Here is a 27,208-nt window from a genome sequence, read left to right as displayed (position 1 = left end):
TATCCTTATTCACTTGTCCTGCGAAAATCAGCGAAGTCCTTTGTACACTTGCGTTTATAAATCCTTGCGTATAAAATCCACATACTCCTTGTGCCATTCTCCTATGCTAAACTCCTTTCGCAGTCCTCCAAATCTCTTTACTCCTTGCGCTGTTCTCCAATGCTAAACTCCTTATGCAGTTCTCCAAATCTCTTTACTCCTTGCGCTGCTTTCTCCAAACTTGGTGCTATTTCCACCTTTCACACAATATCTTCAGGAAGCAGGACTGCGATGCAGTTGTCCCCACTTATTTTGACAGTTGCGTTGAATCAAAACACCAGACTTCAGCAAGTCGACAGAAGAATATATATTCCTTTCTTGGAAGAAGTACGTTCTTGGACATATTCTAGATCTTCTCCGACAACACTGGCAAATAGTAGTACTTTGACTCCATAAAATATTTCTGGTTTGCAATTTCCTTTCTTTGAAGGAATTGGACTGTAAGCATATTAGCTAGCTAGCCCAGATCAACACTATCAACTGTGACAATATTAGAGGCTATTGCAGCCTGTCAGATCTGTATCCAGATGATAATAATTGTAACATTTTTTCATAAAGTCCTTCACAATCCGCAGAAGACCCTCTATGTCTTACTTTGGGCCATTTTCGTAGCTTTGAAATAACCATATTTCCAGCTTGTCGGTGAAAATATCCATCCATCTCCATCGCTCAGAGGCTGTTTTAAATAGCACTGTAGGAAACTCATGATCTCCAGGGCCACACTCAGTAATACTTCTTGAGTATCCTGATTTTAACTGGTTAACATTAAATACTCTCTTTTTGTTTTTTGTAGCTACATCCATTCACATTACAATCATATCGATACAGGTCTGCCTAGAATTATTGCAAACATGATGTTTTGAAGCAAATCTGGGATTTTCACAATGTTCTAATAATAGACATTCACCTTTAACATTACATCACTTCCTGTGGGTTTTTCCCACTATTTCAGTTCACTTTACTATCTCAGGGGATTTTCCCTTTGGCATAAATAGTCTTCATAAATGATGATGTCATTTCCATTATAGGGGATTTCCAGAAAAGTCATAATAAACAAACTATTGCATGATTATAAAGGTAACTTCCCCTATTTCATGACATACAATTATACAGGGTACATCACAGTACCCAACATGCAACTTCAAAGCAAGCAATTATATATATCTGAATCTATTATGCTGAAATAAAGTTTTAAAGGTCATTATAATTTTTACAGTAGTATGAAATGTTAAAGTAAGTCATTATCTTTGGAATATTTACACTGGCCTATGGAGCAGTTTAATACACATAATCATGCATAACTCACAAATCCAAAATCAGAATCAACTGAAATTTTGGGAATAAGATTTTTTTGTGGATATCTACTGAAAAATTTCATAAAAAGAGGATGCTAGGATCACTAAATCCTGCTTTAAGTCCTGTGACGACACATCCCAGACACTGGTCACCATCTTCTGTGTACCGATATACAGCTATAGTTTGCCAAAATCCAAGTCATTCATTTTCTTTGGAATATCTTGACTACATGTTGATCAACTTCTGCTACAAACAGACGTTGTCCATCCTCTGAGATAGCGATACCTCGAGGACAATCAAGTCCTGTGACGACACAACCTAGATACCTATCACCATCTGCATTGTACCTGTGTATAGATTTTGGTGGGGCAGTATTGGCAACAAATATTTCACCTTGCTTACTACAGCAAACGCCCATAGGACTCCAATTTTGAATTCCTTCTGGAGGGCTAACATTCCTGTTGTTGCCACCACTTAAGTCCATCACCTGTAAAGGGTTACTTTTAACTACAGTTAGAGCGATTTTATTCGTTGAAGTGACATCGAGATAGTGGGGTACACCAGGTATAGGAAATTCTGACAAAAATGTTCCATCTTTATCATGAATGGAGATCATAGAACATGATAGTCCTAATACTATATTTCCATTTCTGGTTACAGCAAGTGTCTTAGGAGTGTTGTTGTTGTTGTTGGTTCTTTTAATTGGTTTGCTGCTACTCAATTTCCAGTTACCGTCCACCCCATAAAAAAAGCAAATCTTGTTTTTCCCTGGGAAGATGTATCCAATGTCAGGAGCATAGGCGACATCATGCAAGTTTGCATCAAATTTGTGATCAAAGTTAATTGACCTTCTTTCATCTATTGAAAATATCTTAGCTTGTTTCTTCCAATTTGTGACAACAATATCGCCATCGGCATCAACTGTGATGCCCTGAGGAAATTCTACACTAATTTGTCCCTCATAAATCCATCTTTCATCGTGTTCATCACGTTCTATGCAGACTACTTGTGGAAATTCAGGTTGTGTAAGAGCTTGAACTGCAAAGTCCCCCACCCTTTGGTTTGCTGCAACTGGTGAAGAATTCTGTGATAATTCTTCTAAGCTGCTTGATAAGGTTGAGTAAATTGATGTTATATCATAATATGATCCCATCTGAGTTACATTGGTACTCAACTCGCAGGCAGTATCAACTTTGGCTATGGTTCCCTCTATATTTGCCTTAATGTGGCCTAACTCCTTGACCCGGTTCACTTCCATTGATTGAATAGCACTGTCATATTTCTGGAAAGCTTCTTCAAGTTGCCTTCTGTGATCCATTTTGATCTCTTCCAGTTTCTGTTTGCCTTCTTTGAGAGCTTGTCCAAATTTCTTCTGCACTGTCTCAGTGGTCTGAAGAGCAAGCTGACATTTCTTCTTTAATGTTTCACATCGCTTCGTAAGCGTCATCAATTTTTTTGCTTGCTTCTTAGAGGCGTCCTTCAAGCTGATGTAGTCATGATCGCGACAATACTGCTTCATAACAATGCAATCTCTACACACAGGCTTGCCGCATGTTTCACAGAAGAATCGCTTTGGTTCTCCGTCATGGTTCTCGCAGGTTTGATCTTTAGAGATGGATAATGGAATTAGAGTCTTTTTGGATTGCAGGTCTTCCACAGTGATTACCTGATGGGCTTTCATGGGTTCCAAGACATCATGAGATTGGTGACAGCTTTCGCAGAAGAGCAAGTTGCAGTCAAGACATCGGACGGTGACTTTGCTGCCTGGCTTTTTACAGTTCCCACAAATGGTGGAGTCCACAATCTCTTGTTTTATCTGTAAAGGAGAGAAAGCAGAGAAACAGAGAAAATGTGAGGCTGGGCTGTAACTGGAAATGATCCTTTGGCCAGAATCGGAGTCAGGGGCTTAGCCAGGGGGAGCCAGGAGAGAGAGGGGAATTTTCCCCCAGAAAATTTTCATGGATAAAATGGGATAAAATTTCATAAATAAATAAATAATAAATAAAATAAAATAAATAAATAAATAAATAAATAAATAAAAATAAATAAATAAATTTCGGAATTTATATAGCGCTTTTTCCAGAGGATTCAAAGCACTGTAATTTCGCTATGGTGAATCATCACAATCAGATCGCATCAACTAGGCTAGTTGCAGCCGAACCTGGCGCAAACCTATCCGCACTTAGATTGTAACATCCACCCATTTTCTGCAGCTCCCCAAATTCCATTGGGTGGAGGAAGTTTTTGATAACGAAACAACTAATCACCGATTTTTGAAAGCAGGAGGAATTCGGAGATCCCGTAGAAAACCTGCGAGAGCGAGCATGGATCGGGATAAACCAAGTGCACATGAGTCCTTGGGCCGCGTCGGGGCTTGAACCCGGACCTCAGTGGTGCAAAGCGAGGGAACTACCGCTGCGCTAACTCGCCGGTAAAGAGTCAAGTGTTATTGAAATTTACTGAAAATGGGACACAAAATTGAAAAACAGGGACGAAATTTGGCTTTGCCTCCTGGCTATGCTACTAATCAGAGTGTAAATTGTGCCTACCAAGGTCATCAGGGATCTTGGAGAGGGAGAGGTCAAATAAGTGTTGGACATTTTTATGGAATTTATTAAATATATATATTTAAGGATCATAATTATGTCAAGAACTTTTTGCAGGTCTGAATTAACTGCTAATTACACACTTATTTCTACAGATGTTTCCATTTGTCATATTGGGCTATTCCACTTCCATATTCCACTTCCATATTCCATTTCCATATTCCACTTCCACGTTCCATTTCCATATTCCATTTCCATATTCCATTTCCATATTCCATTTTCCATATTCCACTTCCATATTCCACTTCCATATTCCACTTCCATATTCCACTTCCATATTCCACTTCCATATTCCATTTCCACATTCCATTTCCACATTCCATTTCCATATTCCATTTCCATATTCCATTTCCATATTCCATTTTCCATATTCCACTTCCATATTCCACTTCCATATTCCACTTCCATATTCCACTTCCATATTCCACTTCCATATTCCACTTCCATATTCCATTTCCATATTCCATTTCCATGTTCCATTTTCCATGTTCCATTTCCATGTTCCATTTCCATATTCCATTTTCCATATTCCACTTCCATATTCCATTTCCATATTCCATTTCCATATTCCACTTCCATATTCCATTTCCATATTCCATTTCCACATTCCATTTCCACATTCCATTTCCACATTCCATTTCCATATTCCACTTCCATATTCCATTTCCATATTCCATTTCCACATTCCATTTCCACATTCCATTTCCACATTCCATTTCCATATTCCATTTCCATATTCCATTTTCCATATTCCACTTCCATATTCCACTTCCATATTCCATTTCCATATTCCATTTCCATATTCCATTTTCCATGTTCCATTTCCATGTTCCATTTCCATATTCCATTTTCCATATTCCACTTCCATATTCCATTTCCATATTCCATTTCCATATTCCACTTCCATATTCCATTTCCATATTCCACTTCCATATTCCACTTCCATATTCCACTTCCATATTCCACTTCCATATTCCATTTCCATATTCCATTTCCATATTCCATTTTCCATATTCCATTTCCATATTCCATTTCCATATTCCATTTCCATATTCCATTTCCATATTCCACTTCCATATTCCACTTCCATATTCCACTTCCATATTCCACTTCCATATTCCATTTCCATATTCCACTTCCATATTCCATTTCCATATTCCATTTCCATATTCCATATTCCATATTTCATTTCCATATTCCACTTCCATAGTCCACTTCCATATTTCATTTCCATATTCCACTTCCATATTCCATTTCCATATTCCACTTCCATATTCCATTTCCATATTCCACTTCCATATTCCACTTCCATATTCCATTTCCATATTCCATTTCCATATTCCATTTCCATATTCCATTTCCATATTCCATTTCCATATTCCATTTCCATATTCCATTTCCATATTCCATATTCCACTTCCATATTCCATTTCCATATTCCATTTCCATATTCCATTTCCATATTCCACTTCCATATTCCACTTCCATATTCCACTTCCATATTCCACTTCCATATTCCACTTCCATATTCCATTTCCATATTCCATTTCCATATTCCATTTCCATATTCCATTTCCATATTCCATTTCCATATTCCATTTCCATATTCCATTTCCATATTCCATTTCCATATTCCACTTCCATATTCCACTTCCATATTCCACTTCCATATTCCACTTCCATATTTCACTTCCATATTCCACTTCCATATTCCACTTCCATATTCCACTTCCATATTCCACTTCCATATTCCATATTCCACTTCCATATTTCATTTCCATATTCCATTTCCATATTCCATTTCCATATTCCATTTCCATATTCCATTTTCCATATTCCATTTTCCATATTCCATTTCCATATTCCATTTCCATATTCCATTTCCATATTCCATTTCCATATTCAATTTCCATATTCAATTTCCATATTCAATTTCCATATTCCACTTCCATATTCCACTTCCATATTCCACTTCCATATTCCATTTTCATATTCCATTTTCATATTCCATTTTCCATATTCCATTTTCCATATTCCATTTTCCATATTCCATTTCCATATTCCATTTCCATATTCCATTTCCATATTCCATTTCCATATTCCATTTCCATATACCATTTTTCATATTCCACTTCCATATTCCATATTCCACTTCCATATTCCATTTCCATATTCCATTTCCATATTCCATTTTCCATGTTCCATTTCCATATTCCATTTCCATATTCCATATTCCATTTCCATATTCCATATTCCCATATTCCACTTCCATATTCCATATTCCCATATTCCACTTCCATATTCCATTTCCATATTCCATTTCCATATTCCATTTCCATATTCCATTTCCATATTCCATTTCCATATTCCATTTCCATATACCATTTTTCATATTCCAATTCCATATTCCACTTCCATATTCCATTTCCATATTCCATTTCCATATTCCATTTCCATATTCCATTTCCATATTCCATTTCCATATTCCATTTCCATATTCCATTTCCATATTCCATTTCCATATTCCATTTCCATATTCCATTTTCCATTTCCATATTCCATTTCCATATTCCATATTTTTCATTTTCCATGTTCCATTTCCATGTTCCATTTCCATGTTCCATTTCCATATTCCATTTCGTTGTGGTGTACAATAATTTTCCATCAAAGTAATTTATTTTACTAGCATTTAAGGAATGTTTGTTTGCTTTAAACCAGCTGCTTATTTCGGATAGCTCTTTATTTTGCAATGTTTGAATAGCAATGTCATCACATCATAAATTATTGTACCAAACAATACAAAGTTGAATGGGGTTGAGGTAATTGTTATATCATTTATGTACAAAATAAAGAGGTAAGGGCATAATAATAATAGTAAGGGTATGCTTTTGTGTCAGGGGTCATCAAAGGTGTTTAGATTTGGTGGGGCACTAAAGTGTGATACAGGGTATCCCAATAAAAAAGGTCCATTTAGGGGGTTGCCACACAGGTGTTGACTGCAGACGACATTTTTTAAAAATCAAAATTAAGAATTGTACATTTTCATTTAACCATATTTGGATTCAGCATGAACTAGAAACGTTGCAGTTTTCGACACAAGGCGTCAAATGGGATGCCTCCAATGGGGCGATTGAAATGCAGAAATATATTATAACAGCTACATATGTAAATGTCAAACTGTATGAGTGGTAAACAAATGACTTTTGACGTTGGATTCCACCAATACATGAAGATACCTATATTGCAGTTATGACCCAAGATTGGTTGCATTAAGATTGAAATTGTTCATTTAAACCAAAAGTCTTAAATAATGGTATTTTACAAATTGACATCAAATGACATTTGACCTCAGTATATGACCTTCAACACCACCAATAGATGAGGGTTCCCATAGTGCAGCTATAACCCTAATTTGGTTGCATTAGGATTTGAACTGTTCATATAAGATCAAATTTTAATTTACAAGTTGACCTTAAATGACCTTTGACCTCAGTATATCACCTTGAACACCACCAATAGATGAGGGTTCCCATAGTGTAGCTATGACCCAAATTTGGTAGCATTAGAACTGTTCATATGAGACCAAATTAGACCAAATGTTAATTTACAAGTTGACATCAAATGACCTTTGACCTCAGTTATGTAACTTTGGATACCACCAACACAAAAAGGTACCCATAATGCAGCTATGACCCAAGTTTGGTTGCAATGCAATTGATTTCAACTGTTCATGAGACCAAATGTTAACCAAAATTCTTACATACAGGTATTGGTATTTTACGTGTTGACATCAAGTGACCTTTGACCTCAGTATGACCTTGAAGACCACCAATAGATGTGGGTTCCCTTAGTGCAGATGTATATGTCCTCAGTTTTGAGGTGTAAAATCAAGGGGTATAATATGGGAGGGGGTGTACGTGCCACCCATAGTCCATAGTTCCTGTAAGCTGTTAAATGTGCAGGGAATCCAGACACACCCCTGTTTGTAAATACGTTCAAACGAGGACCTGGACTTAACGAGGATCTAACCAAGGACTCACACACCCGTTTTTAATCGACACACCGTGGACCTCACACAGACAAACCAGACAACTTCCTATCCAACTGTGACCAGGGGTAGCGTTAACCTGCGATCGGGGGTGAATGACCCCCTAAATTTAAAAAATATTAATTTTTCACCCTCCATATATTGGGAATGTGCAAGCTCGGGGGTGAACTCTGACCCTCTACTTTTGGACCTTACTCCTACCCCTGACTATACTGCAAAATATTTTTCACCCCAGAGATTTAATTTTCACCCCATGTATTTGGATTTTCTGCAAGCTCGGGAGTGAAAAACACGGGAAATCAACCCCTGACTTTTGGGCCTTAAGGTAGGAGCATCGGATAATAGGCCCATGCAGGAAAATAGCCACTATTTCAAATCAGAATTATGTATCCATTTCAAATATATAACCAATTGAAGATAAGTCTTTACTCAACTGATTTTTAATGTTTCATGAAAATTTAAACAATTCTTATGTTTTTCTTTATTTTTTGAAAATTCCCTAATTTTTTCTACTAATAATTATTGCTAGCCTAGAGGGGATGTGATATGGTTTCCATAGTTTGTGGGGTGGTTAATAAGCCTAATATCTAAATTCTCTCGCCAGATTTTTTGGATAAAGTGTTTATTTTTTGAGAAAATCATTTTCCTATTTTAAATTAGGGAAATCTAGAAACACCCATAACTTAAAATAGAAACACTTTATTAAAAAAAGCTGGCGAGAAAAGTTTCTAAATTTAATAACCTTTCATATGACACCTTGTTTGTTAAAATTGGCCCTATGGTTAGCTCAGACAATAATTATGAAATTGGGTCATTCAGTGTTTCTAGATCCAATCAAGAAAATTTGAGCAAGTACTAACATTACCTTCAAATATCCCCTATATTACTGACCAATATATTGGAAAAAAGTCACTAATATTATTTGGTAACATCTTTGTAATAAAAAAAACAAAAAAGCAGTTCTATAAATGGGATAGAAAGGAGAAAAATAATATTTAAACATAGTATCCATTTTCAAACTTTTACCAATTTTAGTGAACGAGGCTTAGTGTCAAAACCACTTTATGTACAAAGTCAATGGGGTTTTCTAATGATAAAAATGGCATAACTCAAAAACGCTTTGTTGGCAAAAATTAAAACTTGGCAGGCAAGTTTTTCTCACCCAACTACACATCCTGTATCATTTTAAACCAAATCTGTGCATGACACCGTAGCCGATGTTTCTACCTTAATGCTACCCCTGACTGTGACCCGTCCTATACCCCCTATCCTATAGGGGACCTATCTTATATGCATATTTGCATCATTTACGTCATCGTTGTCATAGTAACAAACCGAGGACGTCCTCGTTTTGAGGTATGTCCTTGTTGTATGGTGTGTATCCATATGTAGGTCCTCGTTTGGAGGCATTTACAAACGCACTCACATCTGGTAGTTATTCTGTGTGTGTGTGTGGGGGGGGGGGGTGGTGGTGTATGTGCCACTCACTGTAAGTTTTTCCATGTCCACAGTCTCCTGTAAGCTGTTCACCATAAAATGTGCAGGGAATTCAGACACACCCTCATCTAGTAGTTATTATATGTGTGTGTGTAGGGGTGTGTGGGGGGTGCATGGGGGTGTTTGTGTCACTCACCTTAAGTTTTTCCATGTCCACAGTCTCCTGTAAGCTGTTCACCATAAAATGTGCAGGGAATCCAGACACACCCTCATCTGGCACTGTAGTTGCTCTTTTACAATTTGGACACACAACTTCCCTCTTCCCTTCACATAAAGTCTCCAAACAACCATGGCAAAATGAATGCAGGCATGGTAAACCATGTGGTCAAGAAAATCTGTGCAAACATATTCCACATTCTAGAAATTTCTGGTCAAGTTTTTCTACGAGTGAACTTGATTCAGCCATGTTTTCTAATAGATTTAGACCGTGTGTTGCATTGCATGAGAGCTCTTAGTTGTGGGCTGGCATATCTGGTGTACTTGTAAATGTTTAACCCGCAATAAGTGGCAAAACTGTGAAACAGTCACCCATATTGTTCCTATGGGGTTAAAAGTGGAAAAAAAATCCCTTGAAAGGATTGGGTGTGACTAGCACTGGCTATTTGTTGGTTTAGGAATTAGCTTGCCAAATTTTCACCAACCTGTTTTTGTGGCTTTGAAATAATTCCTTACAGCATATTTAATGCTTTCATAAACTGTGATTCCCATCGCATAGTTGTTCCTCATAACATTAAGCACAATCAAATGGTGATTCCCCGATGATATCAAAATCGCCTTGTCTCCCAATTCATTCAAACGCAGCTATAAAGATTATCTGATTTCTTTATACTCATAAATTTATTGCTTCATAAATGCCCTGTATCATAACATTCTATTTTGTACTGTATAAAGTTAATGCATTTTTTTATCAATCGACTTTTGTTTATATGCTATTGCCATTGCCAACGCCATTGTCTGTCTGCACTAGTCCTGTCAGTCTGCCGTTTTTCACCCCGTCCTTGTCTGTTGTCTGTAGGCGCTTTTGTTTTTGCACCGAGGGCAATCATGTCTTACGAGCTTTGCTCTTGTGATTGTCCTACCATCCTTTTCTTGAATATTTTGTTATTGTATATAATATGATGGTGAAATAAACTTGAACTTGAACTTGAACCTGTCACTTACAGAAACATGAAAGTTGGGAATTTGTTGATTGGGAACTAATACATTTTTTATAAACCTCCAGGGCCCAATATAGTTATCATATGATCACTCAGGGTGATATGCAACAACTATATACCAGTTGCATATTCTCACAGTGAAAATAAACTGATATGGCATAATTGGGCTACTAATTAAGAGTTTGGTAACTGTCTGTTATTTGCTTATAAATATTTGATCAATGTTTTGATAACAATATTTTATCAAAATACAATATTGTGACCTTGCAAGTATATGTAACGAAACTTTTTTCAAAGATAGGAAAAGAAACAATTTACTTTTCATTGTCACACCAGACTTTAATTGGACAAAAGAATATGAACTGAAGTTGTAGCTATAAATTTACATGGTTTTGTTTTTATATATTTTTTATTCATCTTTTTAAAACATTAAACAAACAATAAAACCAGAGTGGTTCTCGGCTTTGGCGGTTCTCAGGTTGTGCGTTTTGTGAGTAAGAGTTATGAAGGTGGAAGGATGTGATCAAAGGTCAAATTAGAAAATCAGACTTGTATATGTGAACCAAAATTAAAAATGGTTTTTGTTTTCAATTTTTCTATCCCAATTTTATGTACCTGAAAACATTTTTCCATCCCAATTTTATGTACCTGAAAACATTTTTCCATCCCAATTTTACATACCTGAAAACATTTTTCCATCCCAATTTTATATACCTGAAAATATTTTTCTGAGGGTACTATGCCTCTGGCCCTTCCCCCAGTCTAGTTACACCATGACATATCCAGACTCTGGTCACCTGCTGTGTATAGAGCTTTGATTTTTGCCAAAATACAACTGAACTTTGTTTTTCTTTGGAATATCTCCACTATACGAACAGAAACTGTCAATCCTGTGTGATAACAATATATATATATAGGGGGCACAGTGGCGCAGCGCTACAGACTCTACCTCGCAACCGGAGGGTTGCGAGTTCGAGCCCCAGTGGTGCCATTGTGTTGTGCACTAGGGCAAGGCACTTTACCTCACTTGCCTCTCTCTACCCAGGGGTGTAAATGGGGAGCTCAGCTGTTAGGAATACTGTTCATTGAGCACCGCCCAAAGGTATGAGCATGCCTACTCCCCATTCTAGAAAAATTCAGCAGTAATGTTTTGGGATTAAAAAAGTATTATCCTGTTTTGGCAAATGAAACATAGCTAAATCCTAATCCTTTAGTTAGTCCTAACTGGCAATGTAAGTAAAATTTTAATAGTTGGTAAATTTTTGGAAATAAGGGCCAAAAACATGCGTTTTCAGGGCGTTTTTCTACCTTTTTTTGTATTCTGTGACAATCAAGCCCAAAGACTTGAACAAAGACTAATTTCAAGTTGTGTATTCTAATTTTTGGAAAACACATTTTCCAATTTTTTTCATAACCAATTAGCAAAAATAACATATAATATTAAAATTATGAGCTAACTCTTACCCTATACTCAAGATTTTGAATGCTTAGACTTATGACCAGTCTTACAATTTTGTGATTACAATTGTAAGAAATCATGCAAAATTGCATGTTTTTGGACCATTTTCCCTGTAATTGCAAAAATATTAAAATTTGACTTTTATTGCCAGTTAGAATTAACTAAAGGATAGGATTTAGCATTGGCACACGGTAATATTTTTTTGAATCCAAAAAAATTGGTGCTGTATTTTCCTGGAATGGGGAGTAGGGCATTGTATGGCAGCTGACATATTTTAATGATGGATGAATAAATATAAAGCGCTTTGATGTACGTAAAAGGCGCGGTATAAATGCCAACTTTTATTTAATATATTAATATCATGAAGATAATCAAATCGGTGAATACACATCCAGACGCTGGTCGCTAATTGTTCACCCTGATGGGGCAGTGACGTCAGTTCACATTTAATTGGACGCAGCCTCAATTTGCTAGCATTCGCTCAAAGCGCTGGCATGCATGCTTAAAGACGCCGCATAGATGCATGAGTGAAACAGCTGCTTCAACACATTGACGTCACTGCCACATCAGGGTGAAAAATGGTATATATGCTGTGTACTGATATACAGCTCTAGGGTTGCCCAAAAGCAAGTTATTTTCTTCGGAATATCTCCACTATTTGTTGATGGACTTCTGCTACAAACAGATGCTGTCCATCCTCTGAGATAGCAATACCACGAGGATAATCAAGTCCTGTGACGACGCATCCCAGATACTTATCACCATCTGCATTGTACCTGTGTATGGACTTTGGTGGGGCGGTATTGACAACAAATATTTCACCTTGCTTACTGCAGCAAACACCCACAGGATTCCAGTTCTGAATTCCTTCTGGAGGGGGAACTTTCCTCTTGTTACCACCACTTAAGTCCATCAGCCACAAAGTGTTACAGTCAACAGTTACAGCAATTTCATTCTTTGAAGTTACACCAAGATAGCAGGGTACACCAGGTATAGGAAATTCTGATAAAAATGTTCCCTCTTGGTCATGAATGGAGATCATAGAGCATATTAGCCCTAATACTATCCTGCTGTTTCTATCTACTGCAAGTGTCTTTGGAGTGTTGTTGTTGTTGTTGGTTCTTTTAATTGGTTTGCTGCTATTCAATTTCCAGTTACCATCCACCCCATAAAAAAAGCAAATCTTGTTTTTCCCGGGAAAAATGTATCCAATGTCAGGAGAATAGGTGACATCATACAAGTTTGAATCAAATTTGTGATCAAAGTTAATTGACCTTTTTTCATTTATTGAAAATATCTTAGCTTGTTTCTTCCCATTTGTGACAACAATATATCCATCGGTATCAACTGTGATCCCTTGAGGTTTTCCCAGCACTTCTGTGCGAATTGGTCTCTTGTAAATCCATCCTTCTTTGCTTTTAATACAATCTTGTGGAAATTCTGGCTGTGCAAGAACTTGATCAAATTTGCCCAACTTTTCATCAGCAGCAACTGGCAAAACTTCCTGTGTTAACTCTTCCAAGCTCCTTGATAAGGATCGATAGATTGATGTTATATCATAATATGATCCCATCTGAGTTACATTAGTACTCAATTCACAGGCATTATCAACTTTCGCTATGGTTTGCTGAATATTTGCCTTAATGTGGCCTAACGCCTTGACGCGGTTCACTTCCATTGATTGAATAACACCATCATATTTCTGGAAAGCATCTTCAAGTTGCCTTCTGTGATCCATTTTGATCTCTTCCAGCTTTTGTTTCCCATCTTTGAGAGCTTTTTCAAATTCCTTCTCCACTGTCTCAGTGGTCTGAAGAGCAACCTGACATTTCTTCTTTAATGTTTCACACTGCTTTGTAAGAATCATTAATCTTGTTGCCTGCTTCTTAGAGGCGTCCTTCAAGCTGACATAGTCATGATCTCTGCAATACTGCTTCATAACAATGCAATCTCTACACACCGGTTTGCTGCAGGTTTCACAGAAGAATCGCTTCAGTTCTCCCTCATGATTCTCGCAGGTTTGATCTTTAGAAATGGATAATGGAATTAGAGTCTTTCTGGATTGCAGGGCTTCCACGGTGACCACCTGATGGGCTTTCATGGGTTCCAAGATGTCATGGGATTGGTGACAGCTTTTGCAGAAGAGCAAGTTGCAGTCAAAACATCGGACGATGACTTTGCTGCCTGGCTTTTTACAGTTCCCACAAATGGTGGAGTCCAAAACATCTTGTTTTATCTGTAAAGGGAAGAAAATAGGACAAACCTGAAGCTGAATTGATACACACATTGGATGATATAGGTGCTGGAATGAAATAGCAATTTTCTCTGTTTTACCTCATTTGTTCGGGCTAAATTAAGGGAGTACATATCTGATAGCGAAAACTATTAATATTTGGGAGAAAAATTAAAAACCTATTTTTTGATGTAAATAGTGTGAAAGACTGTTTGGTTGATTGTTAACGCAGACTACAATGACTTACAATATTGTTCCAGTTTATACACACATCAATAATATGTACACAATATATACATGTATGTCACTCTTAAAGCCATATTATTTTTTTTTAAATTCTGGTTTTTACACGATTGTAATGTACTTTAGTAAACTAAAATACCCTGCAAAAATCAAGACCATACATGTGGGTGCTGTGGTTGCGTCAAAATCCCGAGATTTAAGACGGTTTATTATTACGATGGAAATATTGATCGAACATGTGGGCCTATGCGATGTTCATAACAGTACCTACAAGGCATGCGGGACACGGTCATATACACAAACACACACACCCCCATCAAAGGACCATACTGTAGCACAACCAACGGAGTAACACGCATTGACGCTGGTAGTAAATTCCAATTTTCTTTGCTTTACCTCATCTGTTCGGCTCAAAACTAAAAGGGGACATATCTGACAGTAAAAGCTAACATTTTATGGAAAAGAAATACTAATCTATTCTTATAGAAATGTTACAATAATGGCTTTAAATTACACAGAAAGTCCACTACAGTCAAACTCAGTCTCCATTTGGAAGTGATATAGCATAGCATGCATACCGTATTATTCTATTAAATGCTCCCCTTCTATTAAATGCCCCATGATTTTCAAAGAAAAAATGACCGAAATGCAAAATTTTCCATGCCATAGCATGTCACGCATCGTAAGCTTAAAATTGGCATGTCATCATGATTGCGAAATTGCCTATATTAACTTGCATTTCCAGCCAATAATCGCCACATTATTATTGTAGATTGTTCATATATTTAACTAAATAAAACAAGGATGCGCGAAAAACTATGGAGGTCAAAGGTTTCCTTTCACCTGCCAGCATATTTCAAGCAACTTAAAATGCATATAAGACTGTCTTGTTTGTCCATAGTATTCTGTAAGCTATTCACCATAAAATGTGCAGGGAATCCAGACACACCCTCATCTAGTAGTTGGGGTGTGTGTGTGTAGGGTTGTGAGTATGGGGGGGGCTAGTGGGGTCTGGGTGTATGTATCACTCACCTTAAGTTTTTCCATGTCCACGGTCTCTTGTAAGCTGTTCACCATAAAATGTGCAGGGAATCCAGACACACCCTCATCTGGCACTGTAGTTGCTCTTTTACAATTAGGACATAAAACTTCCTTCTTCCCTTGACACAAAGTCTCCAAACATTCATGGCAAAAGGAATGGAGACATGGCAAACCACGGGGTCTACGGAATCTGTGCAAACATATGCCACACTCAAGAAACTTCTGGTCGAGTTTATCAATGAGGGAACTTGCTTCCGCCATGTTTTCTGTGTAGATTTACTGGATGTGTGTTGTATTGCATGAGAGCTCTTACACCTAGTGGGTCTGCACACCTGTTGCTGTATTCATTGATCTAGTGCTGTGGATCTGGTGGAAAAACTGTAAAACTTTCACCCAACCTGTTCCTATGGAGTAAAAGTGGAATGTGGCTATGTTACAATGTACACAAGAGTGAAATTGTCTTTTCATTAGCTACTTTTATACGTTAGGGGAATTTATTTCACATTACATTTATGGTAATAATAGCATAATGCAACAGAAAAAACCTTGTTTCTACTGGCGGATGGACCCCGGGGGATGGACTTACCAAGTAGGGTTGGTCGATCACAACCTTTTTTTCTGGACGATGCTAAATGAACCTTCAAAATCACTCAAAGATCTGTAAAAAATCAGAAATTTTTGGCAAACATCTTTTGAAAATTTTCTGAATTTTTTTTAAAAAGGTCATATTCAACTCACTGCTGTTTTTAATATCGTATAGGCTATATACAGTTTTAAAAAATCACCAAAATGCACAACCTGGGTTGGTCTGGCTGGTAGAAATTGGGTTTTTCCCTCACCTATTTGCAATTACCCTGTTGAAGCAAAGTACCTGTTTGTTTGTTTAGTGTTATTTGTTTATTTCTTTGTTTTTCATTCCTGATTTGGGCTACTAATTAGGAGATTGGTAACTATGCCTTTTATTTGCATAACAATATTTGATCAATTTTGTGATTAACACCTTTCAAGTAGCCAAACTTTTTCAGTTCCAAAATTATTTCGGAAAAAAATAAATTAAAGCACCACTAAAGTTTACTTTTCATTGTTTTTATTTATATATGAACTAGATTTAATTTAGCTTGACACATCGGACCTGGAATTGTATCATTTCATTGGTTTAATTGTCCATGTTTTTGTTTTTTAAACAAACTTAAAGTAAGCATCCTTCCCTAGTATTAGCATTCAGTTATTTCAGTATGTAAAATTACACATAGATCAATAATCAGTACAGTAGAGCAGCTGGTAAAATTATACAAAGATCAATAATCAATATTAGCTAGACTGCGATGTGTGAAATTCGAAACATGCTTTTGTTTCATTACTGATATGTTCATTAGGGCTGATTATTGATCCTTGATGAAATGAAATATGTATTGTATATCTAACCCTCTAATAAATACCCCCACTATATTTTTCAACCAAACTGCTCCATAAATGCTGTTAAAGGTGAACCTCATTGAAAATAAAGTTATATATCAATGGAAAGCTTATGATGTCAGGAAGCAGAAAAGAATATTTTTTATTTGCCTAACGTACCAGGCTAGACAAAATCTCCATGCAAAGATTGGATATTGGCACCTCCCTAAATTACAAAACGAAATCGTTCAAATTGGGCGCTTTTCGTTGATGACGCCAGCTCGGGGACACACAGTTACTTCGGGTTTGATTGTAAACACAATACTGTGGCATGCATTGGGTCATTGTCAACTTACTTTACATGAAAAATATCTTCAATAAAATAAGAATAACATGAAGGAAACATCATGATCAAGTCAAGAATGAAGTTCCTGAATAAAGTGTGTGGATAAAAATGGAAAAAGTGCTGGCGGGTGATTTGGGATAGGCCAAGCCATCCACGATATGCATAGGGAATATTACAGTAAAGCACGAAGAGCGAAGATTCAGCGAAGAACCGGAATGAAAACAGATTGCAAAAATAACTGCTAGTGCTACCAGTTCAGATCGTCACACCAAGTTGAGATAAACTTATCACAATGAGAAAATGAAGGAATAGAATAAGGTACATGTACAGGATTTTTTAATTATTTCTTAGCTTTACAACCGGTCATGTATGATAGGCGAACTCGTAGATACATACGGGTCACTCCATATCAAATCAAGGAGGCGCCCCACCTGACCCCCTCAGATTTGCTTTATATTTTAGTCATATGTTGTACCTGTAAAAATATTAAAAACCTGCAAATTTGAGGTCTGTAGCTCTTGCGGATTTTCTGTGGCAGGCATTTAAAGTTGGAGTAGGGAGGTCTAAATTTGGACCCAAAAGTTACCCCTTAAATAAATTTCATCTTTGGGAGTCTGTGCCTTCTTTAAAAAAAGAAAGAGAGGTCTGAAACTTTGCATACACACTAACTGCATGCCCAATTTGTCAAAAAAAAAAATAAAAAAATTCTGTAATTGCGTGTTGTGCCACGGGCTCATTAAATATGCAAGAAAAAATGTAATGTTTTGTAAACTGGCAAGTTTAGCCCCCTAAATTCACATTTTTGTCAGATTAATTATTTTTGTTGTCACCGATGCTATATATAGGATAAATACAATGCATACCCAAAAATTGGGGTCACAACTCATTTACATTTCGAACAGCGCCCTCACGAAGATGAAATTTATTGCAAATTCAACATTTTCACGGGGCTCAAATTCGATGTGGTCCACCTTCAAAATTTATAAAACATCACTTTTATATAACTACTAGTCTTAAATTACAACTTTGCTAAGTCCCAGTAATTGTATAGGTTGACTTCATATAAAATGACAAGCCCAAAGTTGACCATTTTCTTATGATTGCATGTAGTGCAAATGTGCAATTCGGAAGGCTTGAAAGTCAAATTGGCCACAATATTAAAAATAAATGATTAGATGAGTAGTTATTGGCCCTATTTACTTGTATTTCCATTTCATTTTCAATATATACAGATTTTCTATGGTAGCCATTTAAAGTTGGAGTGCAGCGCCCTCACAAAGATGTTTTGTAAACTGGCAAGTTAAGCCCCCCCCCCCTAAATTCACATTTTTTGTCGGATTAATTTTTTTTTTTGTCACCGATGCTATATATGGATAAATACAATGCATACCCAAAAATTAAGGTCACAACTCATTTACATTTGAACAGCGCCCTCACGAAGATGAAATTTATTGCAAATTCAACATTTTCAGGGGCCCAAAGTCGATGTGGTCAACCTTCAAAATTTATAAAACATCACTTTTATATGACTACTAGTCTTAAATTGCAACCGCTCAATCCCATTAATTTTATAGATTGACTTCATATAAAACGACAAGCCTATAAAGTTGACCGTTTTCTTATGATTGCATGTACTGCAAATGTGCCGAATTCGGAAGGTTTAAAAGTCAAAATGGCCACAATATTGAAAATAAATGACTAGATGCATAGTTATTGGCCCTGTGTACTTTTATTTCCATTTTATTTTCAATATTGGGGCCAATTTGACTTTCAAGCCTTCCGAATTGGCACATTTGCACTACATGCAATCATAAGAAAATGGTTAACTTTGGGCTTGTCATTTTATATGAAGTCAACCTATAATTACTGGGACTTAGCAAAGTTGTAATTTAAGACTTGTACTATATAAAAGTGATGTTTTATAAACTTTGAAGGTGGACCACATCGACTTTGGGCCCCTGAAAATGTTGAATGTGCAATAAATTCCATCTTCGTGAGGGCGCTTGTTCAAAAATAAATGAGTTGTGACCCCAATTTTTGGGTATGCATTGTATTTATCCTATATATAGCATCGGTGACAATTACAAATTTTTTTTATTTTTTATCTTTTGACAAATTGGGCATGAATTTAGGGGGCTAAACTGCAAGTTTACAAAACATTACATTTCTTTTTATAAATGAGCCCGTGACACAACGCAATTACAGAATGAAATTTTTATTTTTGACAAATTGGGCAACTTTTGGGTCCAAATTTCAGACCTCTTTCTTTTTATAAAGAAATGGCACAAACGCCAAAGATGAAATTTATTTAAAGGGCAAGGGTCCAAATTTAGACCAATCCTCCAACTTTAAATGGCTGCCACAGAAAATCCAGAAGAGCTACAGACCTCAAATTTGCAGGTTTTAATATTTTTACAGGTACAACATATGACTAAAATATAAAGCAAATCTGAGGGGTCAGGTGGGCGCCTCCTTGATTTGATATGGAGTGACCCATACGGGATGAACTCAGTGGCTGACTGAGTCGCCGAGTGTTCGGTATCCGCGACTGTACTGTACTGTTATATGAAGTCAACCTATACAATTACTGGGACTTAGCAAAGTTGTAATTTAAGACTTGTACTTATATAAAAGTGATGTTTTATAAACTTTGAAGGTGGACCACATCGACTTTGGGCCCCTGAAAATGTTGAATGTGCAATAAATTCCATCTTCGTGAGGGCTGTTCTAAATGTAAATGAGTTGTGACCCCAATTTTTTGGGTATGCATTGTATTTATCCTATATATAGCATCGGTGACAACAAAAATAATTAATCTTACAAAAATGTGAATTTAGGGGGCTAAACTTGCCAGTTTACAAAACATTACATTTTTTCTTGCATATTTAATGAGCCCGTGACACAACGTGCAATTACAGAATTTTTTAATTTTTAATTTTTTGACAAATTGGGCATGCAGTTAGTGTGTATGCAAAGTTTCAGACCTCTCTTTCTTTTTATAAAGAAGGCACAAACGCCCAAAGATGAAATTTATTTAAAGGGCAACTTTTGGGTCCAAATTTAGACCACCCTACTCCAACTTTAAATGGCTGCCACAGAAAATCCGTAAGAGCTACAGACCTCAAATTTGCAGGTTTTAATATTTTTACAGGTACAACATATGACTAAAATATAAAGCAAATCTGAGGGGGTCAGGTGGGCGCCTCCTTGATTTGATATGGAGTGACCCATACGGGATGAACTCAGTGGCTGACTGAGTCGCCGAGTGTTCGGTATCCGCGACTGTACTGTACTTGCAGACAAAATGACCGATTTGATATTCACATTCTGATATTTCCAACTTATTGCTACTTCATCAGCAAAATTTATTCCTGTAAATGTTCCAAATATCAAGGAACGATTGATCAAATCAGCTAATACACAGAGAAGTGCTCCCGGAAGACGAAGGCTAGCGCTGTTTGGGTATATCCGCCTCGCAGACATCAGCTCCTGCAATTTCTTCAGTATTTCGCTACTACCATCATCCATACAACAATTACATGGATGTTTTTCTTTTTCAGTAGGGCTACACCGATTGTGCTATCATCAAGAACTGTGACAGAAATGACAATATTATAATTTAGATTTCAGAATTCCATCAAATAACGGTCTACCAAGCCTAAATTGTATTTATAAAGTATTTGTTTCTTTCAATTGTCAATTCATGGAAAGAATATTTTCCGCAATGAACGATATCCGACCGGGAATGATCACGGCGCTAGATATGAAAACCTTTTTATGAGCTGGATTTAATGAAATCTTTTTTTGATTACTGCAAGACAATATTTTTTAGAAATCAGATATTTTAAAATGAATCAAGAACAGGGAATGTCACTTGATAAGCAAGTATTTAATTTGATGTTTATATTTATTATGCCATGACCGGTCACCGGTCGCAGCAAGCATTTGCGCATGGAATTGATCACAGCGCCAAATTCAACTCAATAACCCAATTATACCCAGCCAGTTTCGACTGATTTTGTCCAAAATTTACGGAAAATTTATGTGTTGACAATAATTCTATTATTTGCAACTTGAATATTCCTCTAATTTCAAGCTTAATTGCGAAAATGCATACAAAAGCAGACTTGATCACACCTGCTGCAACACACACCGCACCGCAAGTGCTATACCGAGGACGAACTTGGCGACTCGCTGTGTTTATGCATATCCGTCTACAGCAATTTACGCATCTTGTTCGGTATAAATCCATAAAAACATGAATGTTTCACTTTTTCAGTACCGTACACTGATTGTACTATCATTAAAGAATCGTGACACAAGTGACAATATTTTATTCAGATTTCAGAATTCCATCTACTAAGCCTCAATTGTACTTATTTTATAATAAAGTATGTTTCTTTCAATCGTATGATTGCGTGGGAAGAAGGTACTTACCGCAATGCGCTAAATATGAAAACCTTTATGGGCTGGATTTGATGAAATCATGGGTTTTTTTTAATTTTTGATTACTGCAAGACGATATTTTTAAATATCAGATATTTTCAAATGTATCAAGAATAGAAATGTCACAAACAAGTATGTAATTTGTTTTTCGATCATGTTTATTCAGTCCATGACATGAGCGGTAGCAACAAGTTTATGCATGGAATTGATCCCAGCGCCAATTCAAACTCAATTACCCAATTATACCCAGCGAGTTATGACTGATTTTGTCAAAATTTACGGAAAATTTATGTGCTGACAATAATTCTATTATTTCTAATATATATAGGGGGGCCTAGAAGGAACCAGCAACTTGAAGATTCCTCTAATTTCAAGCTTTATTGTGAAAATCAGACTTGCCGGGCAGCTTGCAAAGTACAGGAAGCAAGTCTTGTTTACGTGTTTCCGAGTAGGATCACGTGACTCAAGTAACCCTGAGCTTACGCCACGAGCATTCTCAAGGTCATAGACGATTGATTTGGGTGCTTTTTGGGCGCCTTAAAAAGACCAAAAATTCATTCATTTTTTTAATTTTTCAGCTTTATTGGCCATCAAAAAAATCGGAAAAAATTATTTTTAGTATCCTGACATTATAAGCTTTCCATTGATATATAACTTTATTTTCAATGAGGTTCACCTTTAAAATACCATAGGATACCTGGATTTTCGAATATCGATCACTGACTTCACTAAGGCCTTAAAGGGGGTCTCCGGCAATCATAACATTGTGCCTTATATGTTAGAGAAATAATTATCAAGCACGAACCACATGGTTTTATTTAAAACAAACTCGTATTGAACATAAAAACGAATAAAAACAGACGGCTCTCAACACGCGATATTCAAAATTCCCGCGCCGAATTTGTCTAAGTGCAATGACGTAATGGTTATTTGTGTTCAATTGTCGTCAACCTTCATTGTATTACTGAGACGTCATTGCACTGGACAATTTCTGTGCCCGGGAATTTTGAATATCGCGTGTTGAAAGACGGATGTTTTTATTCGTTTTTATGGTCACTATGAGTTTGTTTCAAATAAAACCACGTGATTCGTGCTTGATAATTAATTTTCTATCATATAAGGCACAATGTTGTGATTGCCGGAGTCATCCTTTAACAATTGTTTGATATGGGGTGGGGGGCACTTCAATATGAAATGGATATAGGTGTATGGCTGGCACTTTCGCAGTAAGGGGCATTCGGTGAGAGCAAAATGTAAAACATATGGGGTCAATGGGTGAGAGCATGATTTTTGGCATTCGGTGAGAGCAAAATGTAAAAAATATGGGGTCATTGGGTGAGAACATGACCTTTTTTTAAATGGAACCTTAGGCTGAGAGCCGAAACAGTGCCACAGAAACCTCGGACATTGAATTTCTAATTCTAAAAGGCTTCAGATTTCTTTGCTTTTTCAAAATAAGTAACAAAATCAGTGATAAATTAAATTTGCTGTTCAAATTGAAAAATAAGGGTCTTTGGGTGACAGATCAAATGGAAAAGTAAGGGGTCTTCGGGTGACAGAGCATGTGTTTGTAAAAAAATATGTGATCTTTGGGTGACAGCAACGCTGAAAAAGGGGGTCTTAACAGCCCTACATATGTGTCACCTCCAAAGTGGGAGTGCCCCTCGGGGGCTTGCGTACGTATAAGATGCCCAAACCACTTCGGTTGTTGGTTTTCCAGGTGCTTCAGGATGGGTTTGGGGTTTAGAGCATATAGCGTCATTCCTGATTTTACGTCTAGTTTTATTGAAGGGTAGCAAAGAAAAATTGGCTGAAGTGGGATTTGAACTAGCGACTGCTAGATTGTGAGTCCAGTGCTCTAGCTACCCTGAGCTATGCAGCCTAATGATGAATGGTGATCCTAATTACCAATATCTTTGATATACCGTATTTGTCCGAGTATAGTCCCACGTTCGAGTATTATCCATTTTTCGAAAAATTCCAGAAATTGTAATAAAATATTTTTTTATTTTTTTAAAGTTTTTTTTTTTTTTTGGGGGGTTTTGGAGTGTCCCTGGACCTAGACCTAGATGCTAGGAGCATTCATGGTTGACCTAAAAAAAAAAAAAATTCAAGATGTTTTGTGTTTTTAATATGAAAATTGATAATTTGTATTCATGCCATACTCTATTAATGATTTCAAAATGCATTCAAAATCAAAAAAAAAAAATTATTTTTTTTTTACAATTTCTGGAATTTTTCGAAAAATGGATAATACTAGAACGTGGGACTATAAAAAAAAAATTTAAAAATTGAAATTGAGTATAATCCCACCCCCCAATTGTGAAAAAAATTTCACCTAAAAAACGGGTGGGACTATACTCGGACCACCATGCTGTTGCATGGCTGAGGATCATACCCACATTACGATACAATACAACCCGGAAAGCAACAGTAGAGGGGATCAGTGAAGGTACAACTATTATATACTTATAACTGGCATTATATCAGGGTTTTCATTTGTCTTTCATATTATATTTTCAGGGTTTTCTTGCAAAAGTATACCGCAGACTTGGTAAATCCAGAACAGGGCAAGAGGGAAAAGGTAAGTGAGGGTTGATAATCAATTATTCAATTAATACCAATCAATCATTCAATCAATCAATCAATCCAATCACTTAACCAACCAACCAATCAACCAACCAACCAACCTATCCATCACAGGAAGTACAAGACGGCAAAATAAATGTACTATAATTATTATTGTTAACCTAATGACCTTCATTCTAATTTGCATTCCTTTTTCTAACTCTACTTCTAGAACATTTAAAGTGATAATTAATTAAATAAGTATTTTTCATGAATAAAAATCCTGTTTAAGCCATTTAACTACTTCTTAATATTACTATATTGATCTGGCAGTATGCGCACGCATCATCACATTTTCCATTGTTTTTGCCTGACAGTATGCACGCGCATCATATTTTGTTCAGGGCTCGTATTTTTAACTCCCGCCACATCACAATAAGACTATTGAACAGTGTAGTGGCTGCACGGGGTTCCCTCAAGCATATCGATATACCAGTCCCTTGCCTTTGTTGATAAACATTGAGGTCACCTCATCTATAGGTAATGAGTCAAGGAAGCCAATAATTGCATTTGTATTTCCATACATGTAGGTCTTGCAGTTCTTGAGTTATGCCCAATGATGTATCAAAGCAAACGTTTTGGGTGGTTTTGAAAGTTCATTGTAGTAAATCCAGTAGGTTTTCAGTGATGTTTCTATGATAATCTATCATCTTTATCAGACTGGCAACCCATACCACTGCTCAAAAACAAAACTAAAAAAACAAACATGTTTTGGGTGTATCCCCACCCAAGAAATATTGTGCACATGGGGTGGAAATGCCACACCTTATGTCAAGCTTCAGGATCTCCTTCATAGAACCTGTACCAGTCCTCTTGTGTGTCATCTTTATTTGTCTCATGCTCCCCTCCGACCCTTCTTGAAATTACGCAGCTAAAGATTTCATCTATTTTTATCCCAACTTTTTCAGGGAAAAGCATTGTCATCACTCTGTCTTGAAGGTCTGACAATCGTCATCACCATCATATGCGGTCGCTATCCTCACAAGGTGGCGCTTTTCCTCCATGCAGCCAATCCTGATGCAGAAGAGGATGATGATGCAGATAGGACAAACACAGAAGATGCTGTGCATCTACATATCAAAAAATTCCAGGTAAGGAATTAAGTTAGTCAGTCAATCAATCAATTCAGTTAGAACTGCATTTTCTTTGTTCTGGTGAACTTCAACCTTTTTCTGTTTCATTATTTTCAGTGTCATAGAAAATGCTTTTTCAGAAATTTGAAAATGACCTCTTTCCCTTTTTATAAGGGAAATGTTCTTTTATTTTTCTAAAAACAGAATAAAGTTATAAAATGTCTTTGTTCCACATCAGAATGAAATGTATCCCACTAAGGAATAAAGTTGGTACTCAGACTGCAGTGTACCCCATCTATTTTTCCTACACCAGAAAATATTTCAACACAGAATTCTCCCCAAGAGAATTTCTGAAAAAGCATTTTGTATAAAGGCAGCTGATAGGCCTACCTTAAAAAAAACCCAGACTCCACCATGTTTGTGTGTCACTCATGGATGCCACTTAAAAAGGCATTTCGTGATCCACAGCCTCATCCCCCCCACTTTTCTAAAAAAAAAGGTTAAGATTTTTGTATCACTGGAATACTCTGGCTACATAATGTTTATGTACAAAATATTTCTTGCAGATTAATTCGTTTAGCAAGGATATCGAGAAATTTGAATTTCGTTCTGGTGCACCAGAACGAAATTACAACGTATTGTCTATGGAGCAGTGTAATACACATAATCATGCATAACTCGCAAAACGCAACATCGGAATCAACTGAAATTTTGGGAATAGGCTTTTTTCAGTAGATATGTACTGAAAAATGTCATAAAAAGAGGATGCTAGGATCACGAAATCCTCCTTTAATGTACCTCAATTCAAAGTGTGTGGTTTGAGTTCTACGTGCATTGTGTCAATATGCAAACATTTGAAATGTTCAAGCTAACTGAATTTGGGCTTTTGCAGATAAATGCCAGGTGTCCTGCATTTGTTCCATTAATCGCCCAGGGCGCATTAACAAAGTCATTTTGTGTAGGCACTTATTTTTACATTATTTACATAATTGCGCGCATACGTAAAAAAGAAATGGCCAAAATGTTCATCCATCATCATCAGTGTGCCATGATATGTTTCGGGCCATTATCCAGAGTTAATAATATCACAGTTTGTTTGTTTTAAAGTCACTGGGTGGGTGCTTATATGGGCTAGGGCGGTTAATGGAACGAATATGGTACATTATATGGCCTCCATGAGCGACAGACCAATGTGGGTGATTTGCCATAGAGTTACGTATGGTGCAATTTGAGTTGCTAATATTTTAGTATAATATCTTTGAACTTGAAGCGAACAAATGTATAATGTGTGTTCTCTCCACAGAGAATGGTGATTGACATGTTAACGGCTGATGAAGAAGATACCTCACTGAAGGACGCTGTGTTCTTATGTACCATCATCTCAACACTGATGAAACATCTCGATTCACATGGAGCACAGGTAGTGATTGAAAAGGGAACATAAAGTCAGGGATGGGCATCTTTATATATAAATCAGAGAATAGAAGATCAAATTCGCCCTTGCATATGTTTAGTTTCCTCTCTAGAATGCAGAATTTGAGCGGTTTGTGTGTGTTGCTTTTGGTGAATTGTTTTGTTTGTTTGTTTGTTTGTTTGTTTGTTTGTTATTGAGTAACCTTGACAAAACATCTCATTCACAATTGCAAAGAATGCAAGTTTTGATTGAGCAGGGATTATTAACTCGGGGCTGGGAATCTTTAT

The 27,208-nt window shown here is 36.7% G+C and overlaps 2 protein-coding genes across 2 annotated transcripts in view; one reads left to right on the top strand and one right to left on the bottom strand.

Annotated features, from left to right (window-relative positions):
- The window catches only part of LOC140162931 (Fanconi anemia group I protein-like), a 75,916-nt gene that overhangs the window by 39,123 nt on the left and 9,585 nt on the right, over positions 1-27,208 (top strand). The window contains exons 23-25 of the mRNA XM_072186244.1: positions 24,330-24,390; positions 25,343-25,525; positions 26,811-26,927. Coding sequence (XP_072042345.1) covers positions 24,330-24,390; positions 25,343-25,525; positions 26,811-26,927 — 361 coding nt within the window. The remainder of the gene's footprint in view (positions 1-24,329; positions 24,391-25,342; positions 25,526-26,810; positions 26,928-27,208) is intronic.
- Positions 12,038-15,903, bottom strand: LOC140162928 (E3 ubiquitin-protein ligase TRIM45-like). Its single transcript, XM_072186242.1, has 2 exons — positions 15,611-15,903; positions 12,038-14,338 (listed from the first exon to the last, which is right to left on the bottom strand). Exons 1-2 carry the CDS (start codon positions 15,878-15,880, stop codon positions 12,734-12,736), a joined length of 1,875 nt encoding a protein of 624 aa, XP_072042343.1. The 5' UTR covers positions 15,881-15,903; the 3' UTR covers positions 12,038-12,733.

The sequence above is a fragment of the Amphiura filiformis genome, chromosome 10 (genome assembly GCF_039555335.1).
Source record: "Amphiura filiformis chromosome 10, Afil_fr2py, whole genome shotgun sequence".
Lineage (NCBI taxonomy): Eukaryota > Metazoa > Echinodermata > Ophiuroidea > Amphilepidida > Amphiuridae > Amphiura > Amphiura filiformis.
The sequence above is the reverse complement of the archived record's forward strand: the minus strand, read 5'-3'. Positions and strand labels throughout refer to the sequence as shown.

Excerpts from the sequence above, each read along its gene's own strand:
- LOC140162928 (XM_072186242.1), bottom strand. The coding sequence starts at position 15,880 with ATGGCGGAAGCAAGTTCCCTCATTGATAAACTCGACCAGAAGTTTCTT. Across the intron at positions 14,339-15,610 it reads TGGACATGGAAAAACTTAAG|ATAAAACAAGATGTTTTGGA; the intron begins GTGAGTGATACA and ends TTCCCTTTACAG.